This window comes from Schistocerca serialis, chromosome 1 (genome assembly GCF_023864345.2).
Source record: "Schistocerca serialis cubense isolate TAMUIC-IGC-003099 chromosome 1, iqSchSeri2.2, whole genome shotgun sequence".
Classification (NCBI taxonomy): Eukaryota; Metazoa; Arthropoda; class Insecta; order Orthoptera; family Acrididae; genus Schistocerca; species Schistocerca serialis.
The window spans coordinates 783,721,726-783,739,183 of NC_064638.1; the positions used below are offsets into that span (position 1 = coordinate 783,721,726).

Sequence of the window (17,458 nt, forward strand, 5' to 3'; positions counted from 1 at the left end):
TGATGTGATGTATAACTGTGTTGTGTTCGTACGTACACTTCATCAGATTTTTGAACAGCACTAAATTATTTCTAAAGTAAATTTTTATTTCTCTTCTTGTACAAAAGCAGACAAAAGAAAAAAATCTGTTAAGAGAGTGTACTTAACTCTGAAATTAAAGGCAGATTACTGCAAATGTGGTCTAGTGTGTTGCTGTTACAGTTCTTGAATAATAAATGATAGTGTACTAATTTCAGTATTTTTCTATGTAATAAGCTGTGCATTCTATTATAAGTTTTAATTACATTGCTACCAGAGTTGAAATGTGTGGACTCAAAAAACTTTTTAATTTTTTTTTCCCTACCCACAGGAATGCTAGTAGGAGTTTTTGATGGTCATGGTGGACCATCTTGTGCTCAGGTTGTTGCCAAACGACTTCTTCATTATATAGCTGCTTGTCTACTTCCACCAGATGATCTACAGAGGTACCTACAGTCACTGGGGAATGATGAATGTATCAAATTATTAGAAGAGTATAATGATAAAGTAGTGTTAACAGAAGAATTGAGTGAATTATACAAAAACAGTTTTTTAACTTTTGTTAAAGAGCTTTCTGGCACAAAAACATCTCATATGGATTTTCATATGAAAGAAGCCATGGAAAGAGCTTTTTTGAGACTAGATGAAGATATATCTCGTGAAGCATTACAGGATCAGAGTGGCAGGATTAATATAGAAACATTAACAGTTGCCATGTCTGGAGCAGTTGCATGTGTAGCTCATATAGATGGACCACATTTGCATATAGCAAGTGCTGGTGACTGTGTTGGTGTCATAGGTGTGTTAAATGATGGTGGTACATGGGTAGCTAAGAAGTTGACAACAGAACATAATTCTGATAACAGAAGTGAAGTTGAGAGAATACTGAAAGAGCACCCACCAAATGAAAGAGATACTGTCATAAAAATGGAACGACTCTTAGGCCAGTTAGCTCCTCTGAGAGCTCTGGGTGATTTCAGATACAAATGGAGCAGGGATATTCTCAATCATATTGTCAAACCATACTTTGGAGAAAATTCTTTAGCTCCTCATTATTACACTCCACCGTATCTCACAGCTTGTCCAGATGTCACTCATTATCGGCTTACACCAAGAGACAAATTTCTTGTTATTGCTTCAGACGGACTTTGGGATTTAGTGTCACCATTGCAAGTTGTGAGACTTGTAGGTGAACATATGAGTGGCAAAGTGACTTTAAGTCCCTTTCGGTTACCTAGAAAAAATATGCGTATATCTGAAATAAATAAGATGTTACTTCAGCGTAAGGAAGGCCTGAAGAAAAAACCTATTGATACAAATGCTGCTACTCATTTACTTAGAAATGCTTTAGGTGGAACTGAATATGGTATTGATCACGGTAAACTTTCACAACTACTTAGCATGCCAGAAGGAATTGTGAGGTTATTTCGTGACGACATCACAATCTCAGTAATTTACTTTGATTCTGAATATCTGAGGCACTGCCCTCCATGAAACTGGGTATCTTTATATGCAAGTGACGGTGACTGCAGGTACTTTAAAACAAAATAAATAGCTCCGTGTAATTATGTATGTAACATTACATATATATATATATATATATATATATATATATATATATATATATATATATATATATATATTTATTTATTTTCTGTTAGATGAGGCATTTACTGATTTAATTTATACAATGTACAGATCAAAGTGTTATAGCAATACAATATAAATATCTCATTACCAAAGTTTAGTACTTTAACTTACATCTTTCATAATATACAAGCTTCTGACAAGCATGTTGAAGTGTCTTTCTGATATCAGCACAATGAGCAGCTATATCACGATATTGAGTCTTATGAAATAAAATTATTTCTTTCAAAAATACTCTAATTTATGCCGTGTGGAACAGTATGTATTGGCATTACTGGCTCTGTGGTACTTTTAACAGTCTTACACAATTTAAATGGACAAGCAGGTGACATGCATAAAAATTTATTTACTGTCATTCCTGTGGTTTTACACACTGCTCTTTCCTTGTCAGCAATATCACTGTAAAACAACTAAACAACAAAAATTATCACCCTTGTGGAATATTGATTCCTGGCAACATGTAAGAGTGAATTCTGCTCTAATAACAAGAGCAGTAAAAACTTACATTAAAGCTGAGATGGAGATGTACAACACCCTACTCCTAAAGCAATTTATATACTGAATCTATTAGCCATATGACTGTACAAGTTTTTATTCCGTGAATGGAGTCATACAACATTGAAGTTACACGTAAACAAACATAAAAACATTCACACACTAAAGAACATGGTTTGCTATATTTCAGCTCACACTTAGATCTTTGTTATGTACATCACAATATAACACAAAAATTGCCTAAAAGGGTTAAATGAAAGACAGGTATAAAATATCCATAAAAATTAACTTTTAGGAAGTGGACATAAAAAAATGAAACTGAAGTTAAACACATGAAATTTTCTGTATTTATTTTAGCAAGTTTGCTCTAACCTGAAATTCATCATTGATGCAGTTTTGTGGATCCCTCTTCTCTCCCAGGAAAGGAAGAAAATATCATCATTTAGGTGAAGACAAGCAATTCACGAGATCACAAAATCATTATCTCTTTACATCCTTTCTAGAATTTTAAGTATTTTTAGGCAGAAGTAAAATGCAACAAATATTAACTAACTCTTCTGGTCATGTTCCAGTTTCATTCAGACTGAAACCTCTTGCCTTAATCAGAGGGAGAACACGCCCGTTACGGCTCTACACATGCTAAATGCTCTTATTTACCAAAATAATTTCCACACATGCGCATGATGTGATGTTTCAAATTCAACAGTATACAGTTTTGGTGGCACTGCCTTCTTGCCCTTCCATTCTACTGTAACTATGCATTGTTCAGTACAAGAATATCACACACAGACAATTCACTCTTGCTTTGCAACAGCTTTTTACAAACATGCAAAAAAATAAGAGTTCAAGGAGACTGTGATTCATAAAATATAAACTTCTTGAAATAGCCAGATGAAGACTGAAGCTGCAGTTAACCTTCCTGGCCAAAATCTTCCTTAAACTTCTCAAGTTTTGCCATATCCTCTTCATTTAGTGTTGGTTTGGATGTTGCTAAAGATCGAAGCATGTCATTCTATGTGACAAATGGCAACATGGAAAGAAAAGAAGAGAAAATCATTTACATACATGTAGACAAAAAAGTACAAAATATGATACTCTAACTAATAACAAACTTTTTACATAGGAGCATTAAACTTCATGGCAATTCTGGAAACAAATTGAATTGTGCTGCCCTCTTTCACTGAGTCTGCAAACAATGTAATGTTAACTATTTCCTAGGAGTATGGCTACCAGGTTAAACACAAAGTCCTGACTGCATAACTTGAGCAGGTATTAACTATCTACAGCTGCTGTTGTCTCAAACCTGGTTGTTATACCTGCAAAACAAATAGTTACTTGTGGCAGTTGCGTGCATTAACACAAAGCTCTAACTGCTTGTATTTTTGATTATCTGCCAGAACATCTATTCTAAAACAATTTATTTACATGAAGAAATAACTTAGAACTAAACCCAATTTAAATTCTATTCAGAAACTAATATTTTATTGTTTCCATTGAATTAGTCTACGATTTGTCTTTATTCTGAAGTTTATATTCACGAATGCTAAGACAGTGAAGGGGGGGGGGGGTGGTTTGCACGCAGAGACAAACAGCAACATTGTAATGACATGTACAGTAACTATGTCTATCAGTATAGAGGAGTAGTGTTTTACAGTGGATAGTGTTTTGGCTTACCATGCACGAGGAGCATTCGATTCTGGGTTGAGATTAGAGTGAGTTTTCTACAAAACATTTGCACTTACATACTACGTACATGGAAATGGAAATACGATCATTTTCACTGGACAGCTTTTAAACAAGCCTTTTGCACCCTGTGGATGCAAATTGTTTCACATCACTGCATCTACTAGATTTCAAACCTGTACCCTCCTCCAATGGTCCCATCGATTATTCTTGTGACATTCAGGTCCATTACATTTCATTCAGGCATTACATCAATCGGGCTAGCAACATGTTTTGCAAGTAATTTCCAAACTCTGTTACCATTTGTGTTTATCATCACCATTCAAACCACTAATTAATCCTTTCAACACTGAATCTGGTAAGTGCATGCTGTTTTTAGTAAGTATCGCCATGGGAAAGAGTGCAATGCGAAAATGAACATTCACAGGTAGAATGTCGGGATGAACCATGCAGAAACAAAATCTTTAAGAGAAGGTGATTCGCGTTAGATGGAACAGTCCACTGCGACTAATGATGTGTGTATTCTAAATGTGCTGTTCACCAGACAGAATTAGTTGCTAGAGGAGTAACGCGCCCATGACCAACTCTATATACATTTGTACACATATCTTATTTTCTTCTTGTTATATTCTAAAAGAATGTGGTAGATGTATGGCATACACAAATGATGAATATGTGGATACGCTTCTCGTCCGTGATGCATGTAACAACTGGGCTGGTGTCGTTGCTCATGAATATGCTGCTAGATATCCTGGTGGAATTCATCCAGATAAAAATGTGTTTACTCATCTGAAGCTTCGCCTTCATGAGACTGGTTCTCTCCTTCCACCATCTCGTGACACAGGTCGTCCATGGACTCACTGTACTCCAGCTACTGAGATCATACACCAAGAATCCTATGGAAGTACGTGTAGCATAGCAAGGCAGCTGCGTGTCTCGCAATGCACTGTCGTTGACATGCTGCACAAGCATGGTCTGTTATTCTTTAACGCAACACCTGCATCCTATGGACCGCCATCTGCAGATGCAATTCTTTGAATGGTTCCAACAACAACAAGAAACCAATGCTGACTTCATAAACACTGTCAGATGAAGCAGTATTTACTCGTGAGGGTGTCTTCAATATGCACAATGCCCACCATTCATGTTAACCCGCACATCACCCACGACCATGGATGTCAGGTTCGCTTTGGCATCAACGTCTGGGCCAGAAAATTGGGAGACAGGAGTTTGGATCCCTGATCGGTTGACTACACGAAGGTATTGAGCATTCCTCAAACTATTTGCCTAACACACTCCCGGACTTCACGTTCGGCATAGGTTACGATTTCAATATGATGGTGCATCTCCACACTTTGGAATTAATGTGCGACAGTATTTAGAAACAACATTTTCAGGGAAATAGCTTGGTCCAGTTGTATGGCCTCTGCGTTCACTTGACCTAAATCCCCTGGATTTATTTCTGTCATGACACTTGAAGGAGCATGTGATTTCTACTCCGCCGATACATGTTGAAGAACAGATAGCTTGAGTTCATGCTGCTCTTGCATTGGTGGATGCAGCTATGTTGCGAAGAGTCTAGAGCTGTATGATCCAAAGGGTTGTGCAATGTTTGGACGTGCAGGGGTGTCACTTTGATAATCTGCTCTGAGGACAATAAATTCTTTTTTAAACGTATTGTGATTATTAACATAGAAATTATTATTGTCACTGGTTGCCAATATCTTACATTTGAGAGGAAGTACTGCATGTAGATAAATGACTAGTAGATGTTGAGTTATTCAACTGTGCAATCATCTTTAGCATCTAGAAACTGATGCTGTTTTTGTAGTTATTCTGTCCTATGACTGTTAGTGTGTTTGTTTCAACTGTATATTTCTCATGTGTGTGACCATGTTCCTGCTATGTTCGCCATCACAAAACACTGTACTATGTAAATGTTGGATACATGTGACTTAAGAAACAGTATTGTACAGAAAAATGAAATTGGCAAACAAAAACAAGTATGCCTTGACCCAGAATTGAACCCTTGACCTCCTGCATGCTAAGCAAAACGCTATCCACCGTACCAACTGCACAGCACTAATACTACATCCTGTCAGATGTAGTTACTGTATGTGTGATTAAAGTACTGCCAGATTGCCAATCTTTAATGTCCATTTACTGTCAGAAATATGAACAGGATAAAATTTTGTGAGAGACATTTCTGTATCGCTAGTGTGTGAGGAAGTGCGCTGCAAAGTGCTTGAATTTTTCTTCATCCTGTATACATTATATGTAAAATTTTGTTTACTTAGAAGTGGCTGATAACAAAAATCTGTCCCTGTTCATCTTAGTATTTATGAATTTGTTGTATATAACTTTTTACCTCCCCACAAAATGACTAACCTACTGCCATTTTCACTCATATCTGCACTAGTAACCTGCAAAGAACAACTAGTAGGTGATGCCAACTTCCTTCAAATCCTTCACGATTATTAAAAATAGCAAACTATACCTATAGTATTTTTGCTTTCAAAGCTCTTCCACAGTCCACAAATATGATGATGCACTTCATTTTCTGGAACATCCATGAAATTATTCTCAAGCCCAGCATTTCCTCTTCATTGCCATCAATACACAATTTTAGCACAGCCCTATTCTGCTCTCGTCATGTGATGATCGTGTTCAAATGAAACGATCAAATTTTTCTCATGTGCTGCTTGGTGTTTCAGGCCACACCTCCATTTATAAATCTGCAAATTGGTCAATTCCACAGAGGTCCATGGCTGCTGTTGTCCTTGAACTCTCGTGAATCAAGATGTCATGAGTTAGGAGAAATAAATTGAGAAGTTCTCTGGTGTTTTGAGTCATACTGTCATTTCCTATTCCTAGTTGTTACCTTTTCTGTGTATACAGATGAAACAATATTAATTAAATGTTACTCTCCGTCAAATAATCAACTGTTTGATTTAAAATAGCACAGCTAACTTTGTGAAGAATGTTGTGATGTTTTGGTTGTTTTTACTATTTTTTTCCCATGACCTGTGGCAAACAATTGTTTTATAACCACTTGGCACTGACTTCAGTGACATGTTCAGTGCAACAAAAGAAACAAGCGATCATTGTCTTGGAAGCACTTTGTGAACAAATGTTTTGGTTCATCTTGGAATACAGAAGTTGACTGCTGCTTTGTTTCCAACTCATTTGTAAATATCTACATTTAGTTCTGTGTTAGTGTCATTTTCTCAGGTAAATTTTATTATTATTTCCTCACCCCAATTCACAGAAGCTTTTTTTTTTCTTAGCTTTGGCCAGGAAAGATCTTTTACACAGTTAAATGTTACTATAAATAACACGATGATCCACTTCTCTCATGTTGTGGACGGCACTGATAGTTTCTGGAACAACACTTCATGTTTTCTCCTTGTCTTTTAGGGAGAAAACTTGATAAATATGAAAGTTTATTACAAATGTTACACTTTTAAACTAGGAAAGTCCCCATTTTGTGGCTAATTGCAAGCAGAGAAACACACAGTATGCCTAAGTCTATTTCCCAAAAGGTTCTTTCACCACCAGTCCAAAATGGCCAGGAACTCAGCAGACTGATACTAATTTCCATATCTGCTATAATGGAAAAAATGTGTGTTCAATAATATGAACAATTTTTTTCTGCTGGGGAAATACTGATGGATAGAGTGCACAGCACAAAGTATATCAGAGCAGAAACAGCATTTCATATCGATCTGCTCTATTGCGAGGATAATCCCAAAAGTAAGTTCTCCTACTTTTTTGTAAGTACATTGATCTGTTTATTTCTACATTAGTTTACAGCCTGAACATTTAGCTATTTTTAGACTAATCACCATTTCTGTCGATGCATTTTTGTAGACGCTGTGGCAGTCTTCGTATGCCCATGTCATACCAGCTTGCCGCCAAGCTGTTCAGAAAGTTATGAAACTCTTCTCTCACCTCGTCATTGGAGCTGAATTGCTTTCTGGCCAAATGTTCTTTTAACCTAGGAAACAGGTGATAGTCACTGGGCATCAAGTCAAGACTATAGGGGTGGGTGATTACATTCCACTGAAACTGTTGAAGGAGAGCAACGGTTTGCCGAGCGATGTGTGGGCGAGTGTTGTCATGGAAAATGTGAACGCCCTTGCTCAACATTCCTCTTCTCTGGTTCTGAATTGCCAGTTTGAGTTTTTTCAGAGTCTCACAGTACCTGTTAGCGTTAATTGTGGTCCCAGCGATTCAGCTCCGACAACGAGGTGAAAGAAGAGGTTCATAACTTTCTGAACAGCATGACGGCGAGCTGGGATGACATGAGCATACAAAAACTGCCATGCATCGACAGAAATGGTGATTATGTCGAAAAATAGCTAAATGTGCAAGCTGTAAATAGATGTAAACCATTGCAGGAATAAACACGTCTATGTGCTTATAAAAAAATAGGAGACCTTACTTTTGGGATTACCCTCGTACATTAAGAATTAATTAATAGATCAATTTTACAGGCACTCCAAGGAAATATAACTGCCATAGTCAGACAAGTTTGTGCACACAACTTCAAAATCATTGTGATCGACAACATCCTACATACAATCTCAACTTAAAAAAAGATTTCGAATATAAGACTTACTGTACCTCAAAAATATGGAAGGAATCAATTTACAAGGTTATAAATAACTATTTACTCAACCATGGATTCAGGATGACTAATTTATTGGTAAGTTAAAACAACAGAAGAAAATACTTTTTTTTATTGTCAAAGTTCGGTTCTTTTCACTATGTAAGCTTCAAGTTTCCAAATAAAAATTAGTCTGCGGACTGGAAGTTTTGTTACAAGTAATGCATTTTATCAACTAATGGAAAAATGCTGCTATCTAAATACAAAAAAAGTGAATATGTTTCTGTTTAAAAGATTGACTAAGAAGTGGGGGTAGCACCTTTAAAATTTTTCCTCAAAAATTTTGGCTTGCAAATGTATTGGTGCTATTTTTAACATGCAGCTCACCTTTCATTTCCATAAGTTTCCCTACCTGTAACACAATCACACCCACTAATCCATTGTTGTAAATTGCTCATAACCATTCACTCCCACTGCCCATTCTCTTTCTCACTTGTTAAACCCCCCCCCCCTTTTGTCTCTCAGCCTGTCCCCCTCCTCCTCTTCCACTACTACTACTACTACTACTACTACTACTACTACTCTCCTCTCTCTCATTGCTACTGTCTCATTCATTTGTCCGCAGCTAGTGGTCTAGGGGCTAGCATTGCTGCCTCTGGATCATAGGGTCCCAGATTCAATTTCCGTCCGAGTCGGGGATTTTCTCTGCCCGGGGACTGGGTGTTTGTGTTGTCCACATCATATCATCATTTCTGAGAGTGACTAGATTGGATTATGAAAAGAAAAAGGATTGTGTAAAAATTGGGACTTTGAATGGGCACTGATGACTGCGCAGTTGAGTGCCCCACAAACCAAACATCATTTTCTCATTGTTGCTGTCTCCTCTCACTGTCACTGTTCTCTCTTCCCCATTGTCACTGTCATAGAGACTGTCTCCCATCACCACTGACTCTCACCCACTGCCAAGGTCTCCTCCGCTCTTTCCATAACACAACCACTGTCTACTATCTTCCAGTATTTATTACTTTTCTGCCTCTTTTCCACTGCCACTGTTTCCTCCCTTCAGCATAAAAAAGCATGAATATTGAGGGGTAACGTATCACTTACTCCCTCTGTCTCTTTAACCAACAAATGGTAGTCATGACCCTGAGCAAGCATCTTGTGATTTTAGTACGTAAGGGTTCATTTTGGGCCGCATATTGTGCGGGAAATTTTCTTTTTCTTTCGTGCATGTCATGAGACTGAAGATGGATGCAGCCTATCTGCAAGGCCGGTGTGATGAGCACCTGGATTCCTACACTTGGAGACACTTGCTGGTCGGGGCAGTTAGACCATAAATATATTACCCCACTTTGGAGATTCGCTGCGGAAGTTAGTGATCCTGATTTCACTTGTCAAGAAAAACTCAAAGATAACATACAAGTGAAAATGGCAAGACTCCTATGTATTATGTACTTTGTTGAAGTCTTATGCTGTAACATGGAATGTACATAACGAAGGTGAAATATATGCGTGATAAAAGCAGCAGCAAGTGAATTTATATTATAGTGACAGGTGTTTAAGATTTCCAGCAGGCATGGACTTTGTATCCTCAAGATATAGCAACATGGACCTATCATATAGTTAATACAGATAAGTTAATGGTGACCACAACACCTTGTTTACAGGGTGATGAGCCATGGTGACCCTTGAAAAAGGTGAGACAGGTAACAAAGCACATTAAAAAACACAGTTAAAAGGCGAAAAATGGCCAGTTAAGACCATAATTAATTTCTCTATTATGATCCTGGATTGGGTATGGCCATTTTCTTCCTTCATACAAATTTATTAAAATATGCAGGTACACTGGTAATTCAGTATTGATAATCGTAATTCCCAAACAAAATCTACATCACATTTTTGCAATTAATGACATTTTATACATATATAATGGAAAGAGAGCACAAAATATTTTTAGATTAGTTTCTTTGGAATCTTAGCAAAAAATGAAGTAAATCACACTAGGTTTTGTTTTCTCAAAGTTTTTCTAAATGGCTTCCACCTCCCTTTCTTTCACTCTTTCTTCTACTTTTATGATTCGTGCAGCCTCTAGCATATCCTGGACTAGTTTTAATGTCTTTAAATCATTTTTTCCAGTGCTTTCTTCAGTGTACCTGTTGTTCTTGTGCCTCCTTAGATACTAGGTGGTCTTTTTTCTTTTCTTTCACAGCCGCTGTCTGTCAACAGATTTTTTTCATCTTTTTAATATACTCTTAAAGATGCCTTTGTTTCGTTCCTCTTTTCGCGTTTCTCCCTTATAAGCAGTATAATTTGCATGTGCTTGCTGTCCACACCTTATGAGCTGTTAGTCAATGGGCACAAAAAATAAATGAAAGTATTGTCCCAAAGTATCTCTCAGTCAAAACACAGTTTGAAAATCTTTTGGTCATTGTTGCCCTCTCCACTCTTAATGTGTGCTTCGAAATGTAATATCTTCTCCCTCTTTCTGCATTTCCGTGGAACAATGTAAGAGAAGCCTGAATAAGTTCTGAAACATTTCGATATTTTCACTGTATGGGTGAAGAGCCTCTTTTGTGAGGTGCTGCTGCCAATACTTGTCAATACCTTTGTTATCAAAAGCTGGGTCATCTTTTTCAAATTGCATATAACCTTCCACTCTTCCAATAAGTAATCTTGCCAGAGGTCAAATGGTATCATTTTTGCAACTTTTAACAAGTCATTGCAACTTCTGCTCTTTGCTCTTTCTTTGGGATCTAAAAACATTAAACTTTTTGTCATGTCTTTTCCATCATACATTTGCAACCTGTCATGTAATGTTTTTGGGCATTCTTTAGAAACCACATTTGTCATGTCCTTCCAATTTACTAAGCTCTTCAGTTACTTGCCCACCAACAATCAGCTGTTCAAGAGGAAACAGATTATCAAATGTAAAGAGGTCATTATGAAGAATTTCAGAAATACTCTCAATTTTTGTCAAAACAGAAACCAGAAAACGAGTCAGAAAGGTGTTCAGTATGTTTTCTATTTCTGTTTGCAACTTGTGCTTGGCTTTGAAAATGTTTTGTGAATTAACATAGTGAAGAGTTCTGCAAATGAAATTATGAAATAAAGTTCTGCTTTCATTGATAGTTTACTTATGTGAAATTGAAATAATGCAAAACTAATTTTACATATCAGACCAGGTTTTACATGCACAAAAAGTTTGCGTGTTCTTCAATACTAAAACATGGGGTTCCAAGAACCCTTCAGATGATAATGGAGCACTTTACAAGCTATTTCTCTTCGTTAAGTCACTTTATGTGCACAAGTCGGGTAATTTTGAACCTCTGTATCTCAGAAACAGGTAAAGATAAAAAGAAAACTTTCAAGGCTGTTTGAGATTGGGATCTTAGGAATATATTGTAAAAATGTCATCCATTTGCTGAGCATAGCTGTCTTGGAATCAGCAGCTCTGTTTTGGTATCCAAGAACCTTGTCTTTGGGATGTTTCTTGATGACTGATAAAGATTTCTGAAAATGGGAATATGGCATTTCTAGAAAAGTGCCTAAAGAATTTACTGTTAATATTTGAGCAATTTTATGCAATCAGTTATATAGATATCTGCTGCTGACAGTGTTAAAATGGTGAAAAATGTCCCCCCCCCCCCCACCCACCTCAGGAACCTCTTCAAGAACTAAATGGTGCCTACATAAGCCCATAAGGTGCACAGTAGACCACATCTAAAAAACCCAGTGTACCTAAACTGGAGGAAGTTTGTAATATTTAAAATCTGACTTTAATGTAGGATAGTTACAGTAAGATGAGCTTTCTGTTGGGCCTAGCCCAAGGGCTACCCTAAACACCTAACTCCATCCCTCTATCACCAACAGAACCTGAAGCATAAACCCCCAAAAATCCCATTTTTATGTGTGACATTTTGGAACATATTGGCAGCACTTGCATACCAATTAATTACATAGCCTTAAATGGAATGATTACATCTGATAATTGTATAAAGACTGTGGACCCAGTCCTCATCAAAGTTTCGAATCAGGCAAATGATCAAATATTTTGGTAGCAGCATTATTCACCACTTTCTGAGTATAAATAAATTAATTTAGAAGATTAATGTTTTCTTCAAGTTCCGTGATTACAAACATCATAATTCCTCCTCTGCTGTAATGGACTATCTAGTATAAAGTTCTTAAGAGATTGTAACAAGATATGTAGTTCCTTGAACAGCTTTTTGCATGACAACCAAATGTTATTTTTATGGAATATTTTGTGTAACAAACTAGAAGAAAGAAAGAACAGTTTCCCAAAATGTAATTTCGTAGGATATTAAGTGAGGAAAATATGAAATCAGATTAACACAGACTAGGCATACTTCCTAAGGTGAACATAGTTTAACGAATCTATTTCACTGGAGGGCAAATGGAAAATTAAAAAGCCATTCACACACAATGGATATCCTGCAATGCTTTATGCTATAAAAAAAAGTACTGGGTGGTTATAATAAAACTGATGGTGCTCCGAGTGGTTCAGTGTAAGCCGTATACATTGCAGTATGCTGAAACATTGTGGGTATGTACATTAATTGGTGCAGTGGTGGAATATGCTGGGGGGGGGGGGGGGAGAAGTTTCACTTTCTGCCACCAGGTGAAAATATTGCACTGTAAGCAGACAGAATGTAATGTGAGTGCAGGAAAAGGTGAGGAACAATCAAATGCTTGATAACTGTAGTTTTGGCAGTTTATGAGGATATGGTCACAAGTTACAACATGGGTTCAATGTAGCCTCAGACTCAGCAACATGCTGCATCCATAACATGGCATGGTTGACTGTTTCTTCACAGCATATCCAGTGCAGTAAGAGCAATATGTCATCATATGCTATCCTTCAGATTTCAGATCATGAAGGTTGCAGATCTTTCACCTGGCTAGAGATGAAGTTGTTTTTACTGAGAGTTTCTCAAAGACTGTCTTTCACCTGGCAAGCGACATGTGGTTGTGCCCTTATTTTGTTTGAAAATAGTGATTTGGACACAGTTGCATTCTTGCAAGGCTGGAATCTTGGGTTGCAGGAGGAGGTCCTTATAATGTGTGGATGTCACTATATACCTATCAGGCCTTTGAGGTGTTAACTTCTCGAGGAAAAACAGACCGAGAGTAAAGAAGCTTCTGAAACCACACCACACAGTCATGTAAGCTAGGTACAGTGGATGTTCCTGCACAACATGAGTTGGAGTAGAACTCCCATGTGTGATAGTTCTGCGCGTTTACGACACCGTGCGGGGTAAAATGTGTCTCGCCCTGCAAAAAAACATTGCCCAGCCACATCATCCATTTCCAGGCATGCCAAAAAACCAAGGGCAAAATCATGATGTAGCATTCATCTGGTGAACATTCTGAATCTTTAAGGGATACCAGCATAAAATGTGCCGCAAAATATTTTGAACTGTTGATTGTGGGAGTGAGAATTCCCACGATACAGCTTGCACCAGCTGCTGACACTGAGGCATGTGCTGCATGGTTGGCTATAGCTACAGCAACTTCTTCAACAACTGCTATGGGAATAGTCCACCTCTTCCCCCTGGTGCACCACCTAATTCACCTGTTTCTTCAAATTTCACAATCGTATTCTTCAGCCCATTTATTGACATGGTGTCTCTTTGCAGCTGTTCCTGATGGCGATATGCCTGCAATGCAATGCTGCTATTTCTAATGAAATAACTTCATGAGCAGTGCATTAATCCTTTGCACCAACAGTCACTTGACAAACAGCACACTGACATCAAAACACGAAACATTTCACAATCTGACTGCTTACAGTGCCATATTTTCTCATGATGGCAGAAAGTGGAATGCCCCTCCTCAGCCTACATCATGAATGCACTGGTTAATGAACATAACTATTAGGTTTCAGCGTCCTGCAATGTATACAGCCCACACCACCGGTTTATCTATCACCACCTGGTACTATACACAAAGAATAACACTTAATATACTTTCCTAAGGAACACCATTCCTCTTGAATCCATCTGAATGAGCAGAACCAAATATATACACTGAAGTACAAAATCAGCCATAGTAGATTTCTCAAAAGCAGTACTTGATTCTTTAGACAATAATGTGCCAGAGCATATTCTTCATTCTTTCTAAGGCTTATGGTATTCTTGATAATAAATAACTTAGAGTAATCAGGATTAAGAGGTGTAACTGCCTACGACCATACCTAACAGACAGGATACTAACACACATGTCAAATATGCCGAAACTCGCTAGGAAATTCTCAGGGTAGCGTCCATATATTGAGAACAATACGGTTCCAACATTGCTACTCACAGTGAAAAAATTATATTTGCTAACGACAGCAATATTATAGTCACAGAGAAAGCAAACAAAACCAACAAGAAAGTTTACAAAAGGTCAATATGCAATAAAGTTACTTTGAAGATAAAGAAAACAAATGCCATGAATTTCAGTTTGAAGAGTGGAAACTGACACTGTTAAATATAAATAGTACCTTTATACAATGTGTATCAAATACAAATTGATAGGAATAAATATTGATTCTCAGTTGAAGTTGTGTGGACACACAAAGGTACTTACAACGAACAATGTCATCAGCTGTTATGCCCCTACAGTGCTCAGTGTTTGACAGTCAGTGTCCTTAGCAAAGGAACTCTTTTTCTGGCCAACAAATGCAAAAAATATGAATACATTTTTAAAACTAAAGCAGAGTGCTGTAAGCATAACCAAAATAAATAAATAAATACCAGCCTCAATGTAAAGGCCTGTTCACAACACTGGGGATCAAGAAAGAATTAAAAAAAATTAAACACAGTAATTTCTGCAACAGAATGAAATTGTACAAAAATTTTCCCAGGGAGACCAAAGAGAACAGTTAACTTAGGCAGCGACTTCAGAAAATAAGTTACACATATTAGCCCATGCTAAGACCATTACGTAACCAGAGTGGCACTTTTCAGAAGAGTGTGCATGTTCTGCACTTCTTACAGACATATTTCTGCTATCGTATGGGAAACAGTGCATCACTGTGTGAATGACATTTCATAAAAACTGGAAAGATACCCTAAGTTGCAGTACATGGGACAGTATGATTCCTGTGGGCAAAATGTCTAAATAACACACAGATTCATTGTGAAATTCTGCAGTGTATGGATCAAATGCAAAATTGTTTCCTGCCATAGTGGAATGATACTAATAATTTGACCAAGGCTGCACAGACATAAGGGATATTGATCAGGAAGTCCACATCTTGCACCCTGCGATTTCCATCTACTTGACAAGCTGAAAGAATATTGAGGAAAGGGGGGGGGGGGGGGGGGGATTTTCCAATGATGAGGATGTTCACACAGCAATTTTCAAATGGTTCCATGACCAAACAGCCCAAGCCCATTTCTACCGTCAAGGTACTGAACAACTGGTATAACATTTTAACCATTGTTTACAAAGACTTTGTGACTTTCATGTATTTCTGTCACTTTGAAGTGTAGGGAAGCATTCAATAGATGTTACTTGGACTGACACAATAATGTGCAACTTACTTTTTGAAGTCAGCCTTAAAAAAATTGTTAACTGTTAAAATCAAACAATGGAAAATGCAGGAATGAATGTAACGATTATTATGAAAAGAATAGTTGCTACTCACCATATAGCAGAGATGCTGAGTCGCAGATAGGCACAACAGAAAGACTGTCACAAAATAAGCTTTTGGCCAACAAGAGCTTTGTCATCAGCAGCCAGAGACTGTGTTTTGTGAAAAAGGCCTCGTTGGCTGAAAGCTTATTTTGTGACAGCTTTTCTGCTGTGCCTGCGACTCAGCATCTCCGCTATATGTAAATTAACTGTTAAGCGATACATTCTATGCAGTGGAGGATTGCTCATGTAACTACAACTATATAATAACAAAACATCTGTCACTTCAGAGTCACACTACATCCTTTTTTTTCTGGGAGTCCTTATTCCTACAACTCTACAATGTGTAATCCTTATTTTCTATCCGAGCTCAACATCTGATGCACGGGCAGATGCTGACTCAAATTTTCAGACAAGCAAAATTGTAGTGCACAAAATGGAAACCAAACATTATCATTATACAATTCTGATAATAGCTCATAATGTAAACAAATTGGTATTGAGAAATGAATGGACAGTATAGGACTAGCTTTTTACATAATTAAATAAATTCTTAGCAAAAAAGTATTTTCCACTAGAGATAAAATGAATGATGTTGCTCTGCTTTAAAATAGACTGGCCTTGTGTTTAGGATGATACAGGTTCCTGTCTCCATGATTTCCCTAAATTACTTCAGGCAATTGCTGGTGTGGTTTCTACAAAAGGCTACACTATCCTGTTGTTGGCAAACTAGACTTTTAAGTATGTAAATGCCTGTAGATAAGAATTATACTTTAATCTGTTTGTTCTTAAACTGTAATACCATGGTAAATTCAGTAGCCTTGTAAAAATTTAACTACTACTACTGGGTCAAAATGTAAGTCTACAAGACTTACAAGTTACTCTAAATACAATTACTGCATCTGGGCAGGAAGAAACTCTTGCTTTCTTGTAGGAGCCTGGCTACTGCCCTTCTGACAAGACCTTGTTAAAGAGTTGCAGCAAGAATATTTTTTGATTGGGAATTCAGAACAGAACATCACTACAAAGTAGAACTACTGGTGATTCAATACAGGGCCTCTCAACCACTGGAAGTAATGTAGGATAATTACTTTTCTATTATCTGCATTATGATGCCAGGCAATGGAATGAGAACATTTTATGATGTTACAGATATCTGTACACATCCTTCCATAAATTCTTCAGACCAACTCTTCATAGAGGCTGGAGTGGAAGCTCTGTTGAAACTTGAAATCTCTTTCCATTATCTATTCCTATCCTCTCAAATTATTTACCTATTCCCCATCATCATTCAATAGGTGGCTAGGTTACCTGATGATTGTCTGGATGTGAAAGTGGTTTGCAGAATGAGGTTTTTTGTTCCAC

General features: G+C 37.3%; 2 protein-coding genes across 5 annotated transcripts in view; one reads left to right on the forward strand and one right to left on the reverse strand.

The window, feature by feature from the left end:
- Positions 1-1,633, forward strand: part of LOC126483543 (pyruvate dehydrogenase [acetyl-transferring]-phosphatase 1, mitochondrial) — a 30,347-nt gene extending 28,714 nt beyond the window's left edge. For both annotated transcript variants that reach the window (XM_050106629.1, XM_050106628.1), the window contains one exon: positions 350-1,633. In XM_050106629.1, the coding sequence (XP_049962586.1) occupies positions 350-1,512 (1,163 nt within the window). In that variant the 3' untranslated portion in view covers positions 1,513-1,633. The remainder of the gene's footprint in view (positions 1-349) is intronic.
- Positions 1,631-17,458, reverse strand: part of LOC126483569 (vacuolar protein sorting-associated protein 4) — a 167,231-nt gene continuing 151,403 nt past the window's right edge. For all 3 annotated transcript variants that reach the window (XM_050106631.1, XM_050106630.1, XM_050106632.1), the window contains exon 9: positions 1,631-3,172. In XM_050106631.1, the coding sequence (XP_049962588.1) occupies positions 3,071-3,172 (102 nt within the window). In that variant the 3' untranslated portion in view covers positions 1,631-3,070. The remainder of the gene's footprint in view (positions 3,173-17,458) is intronic.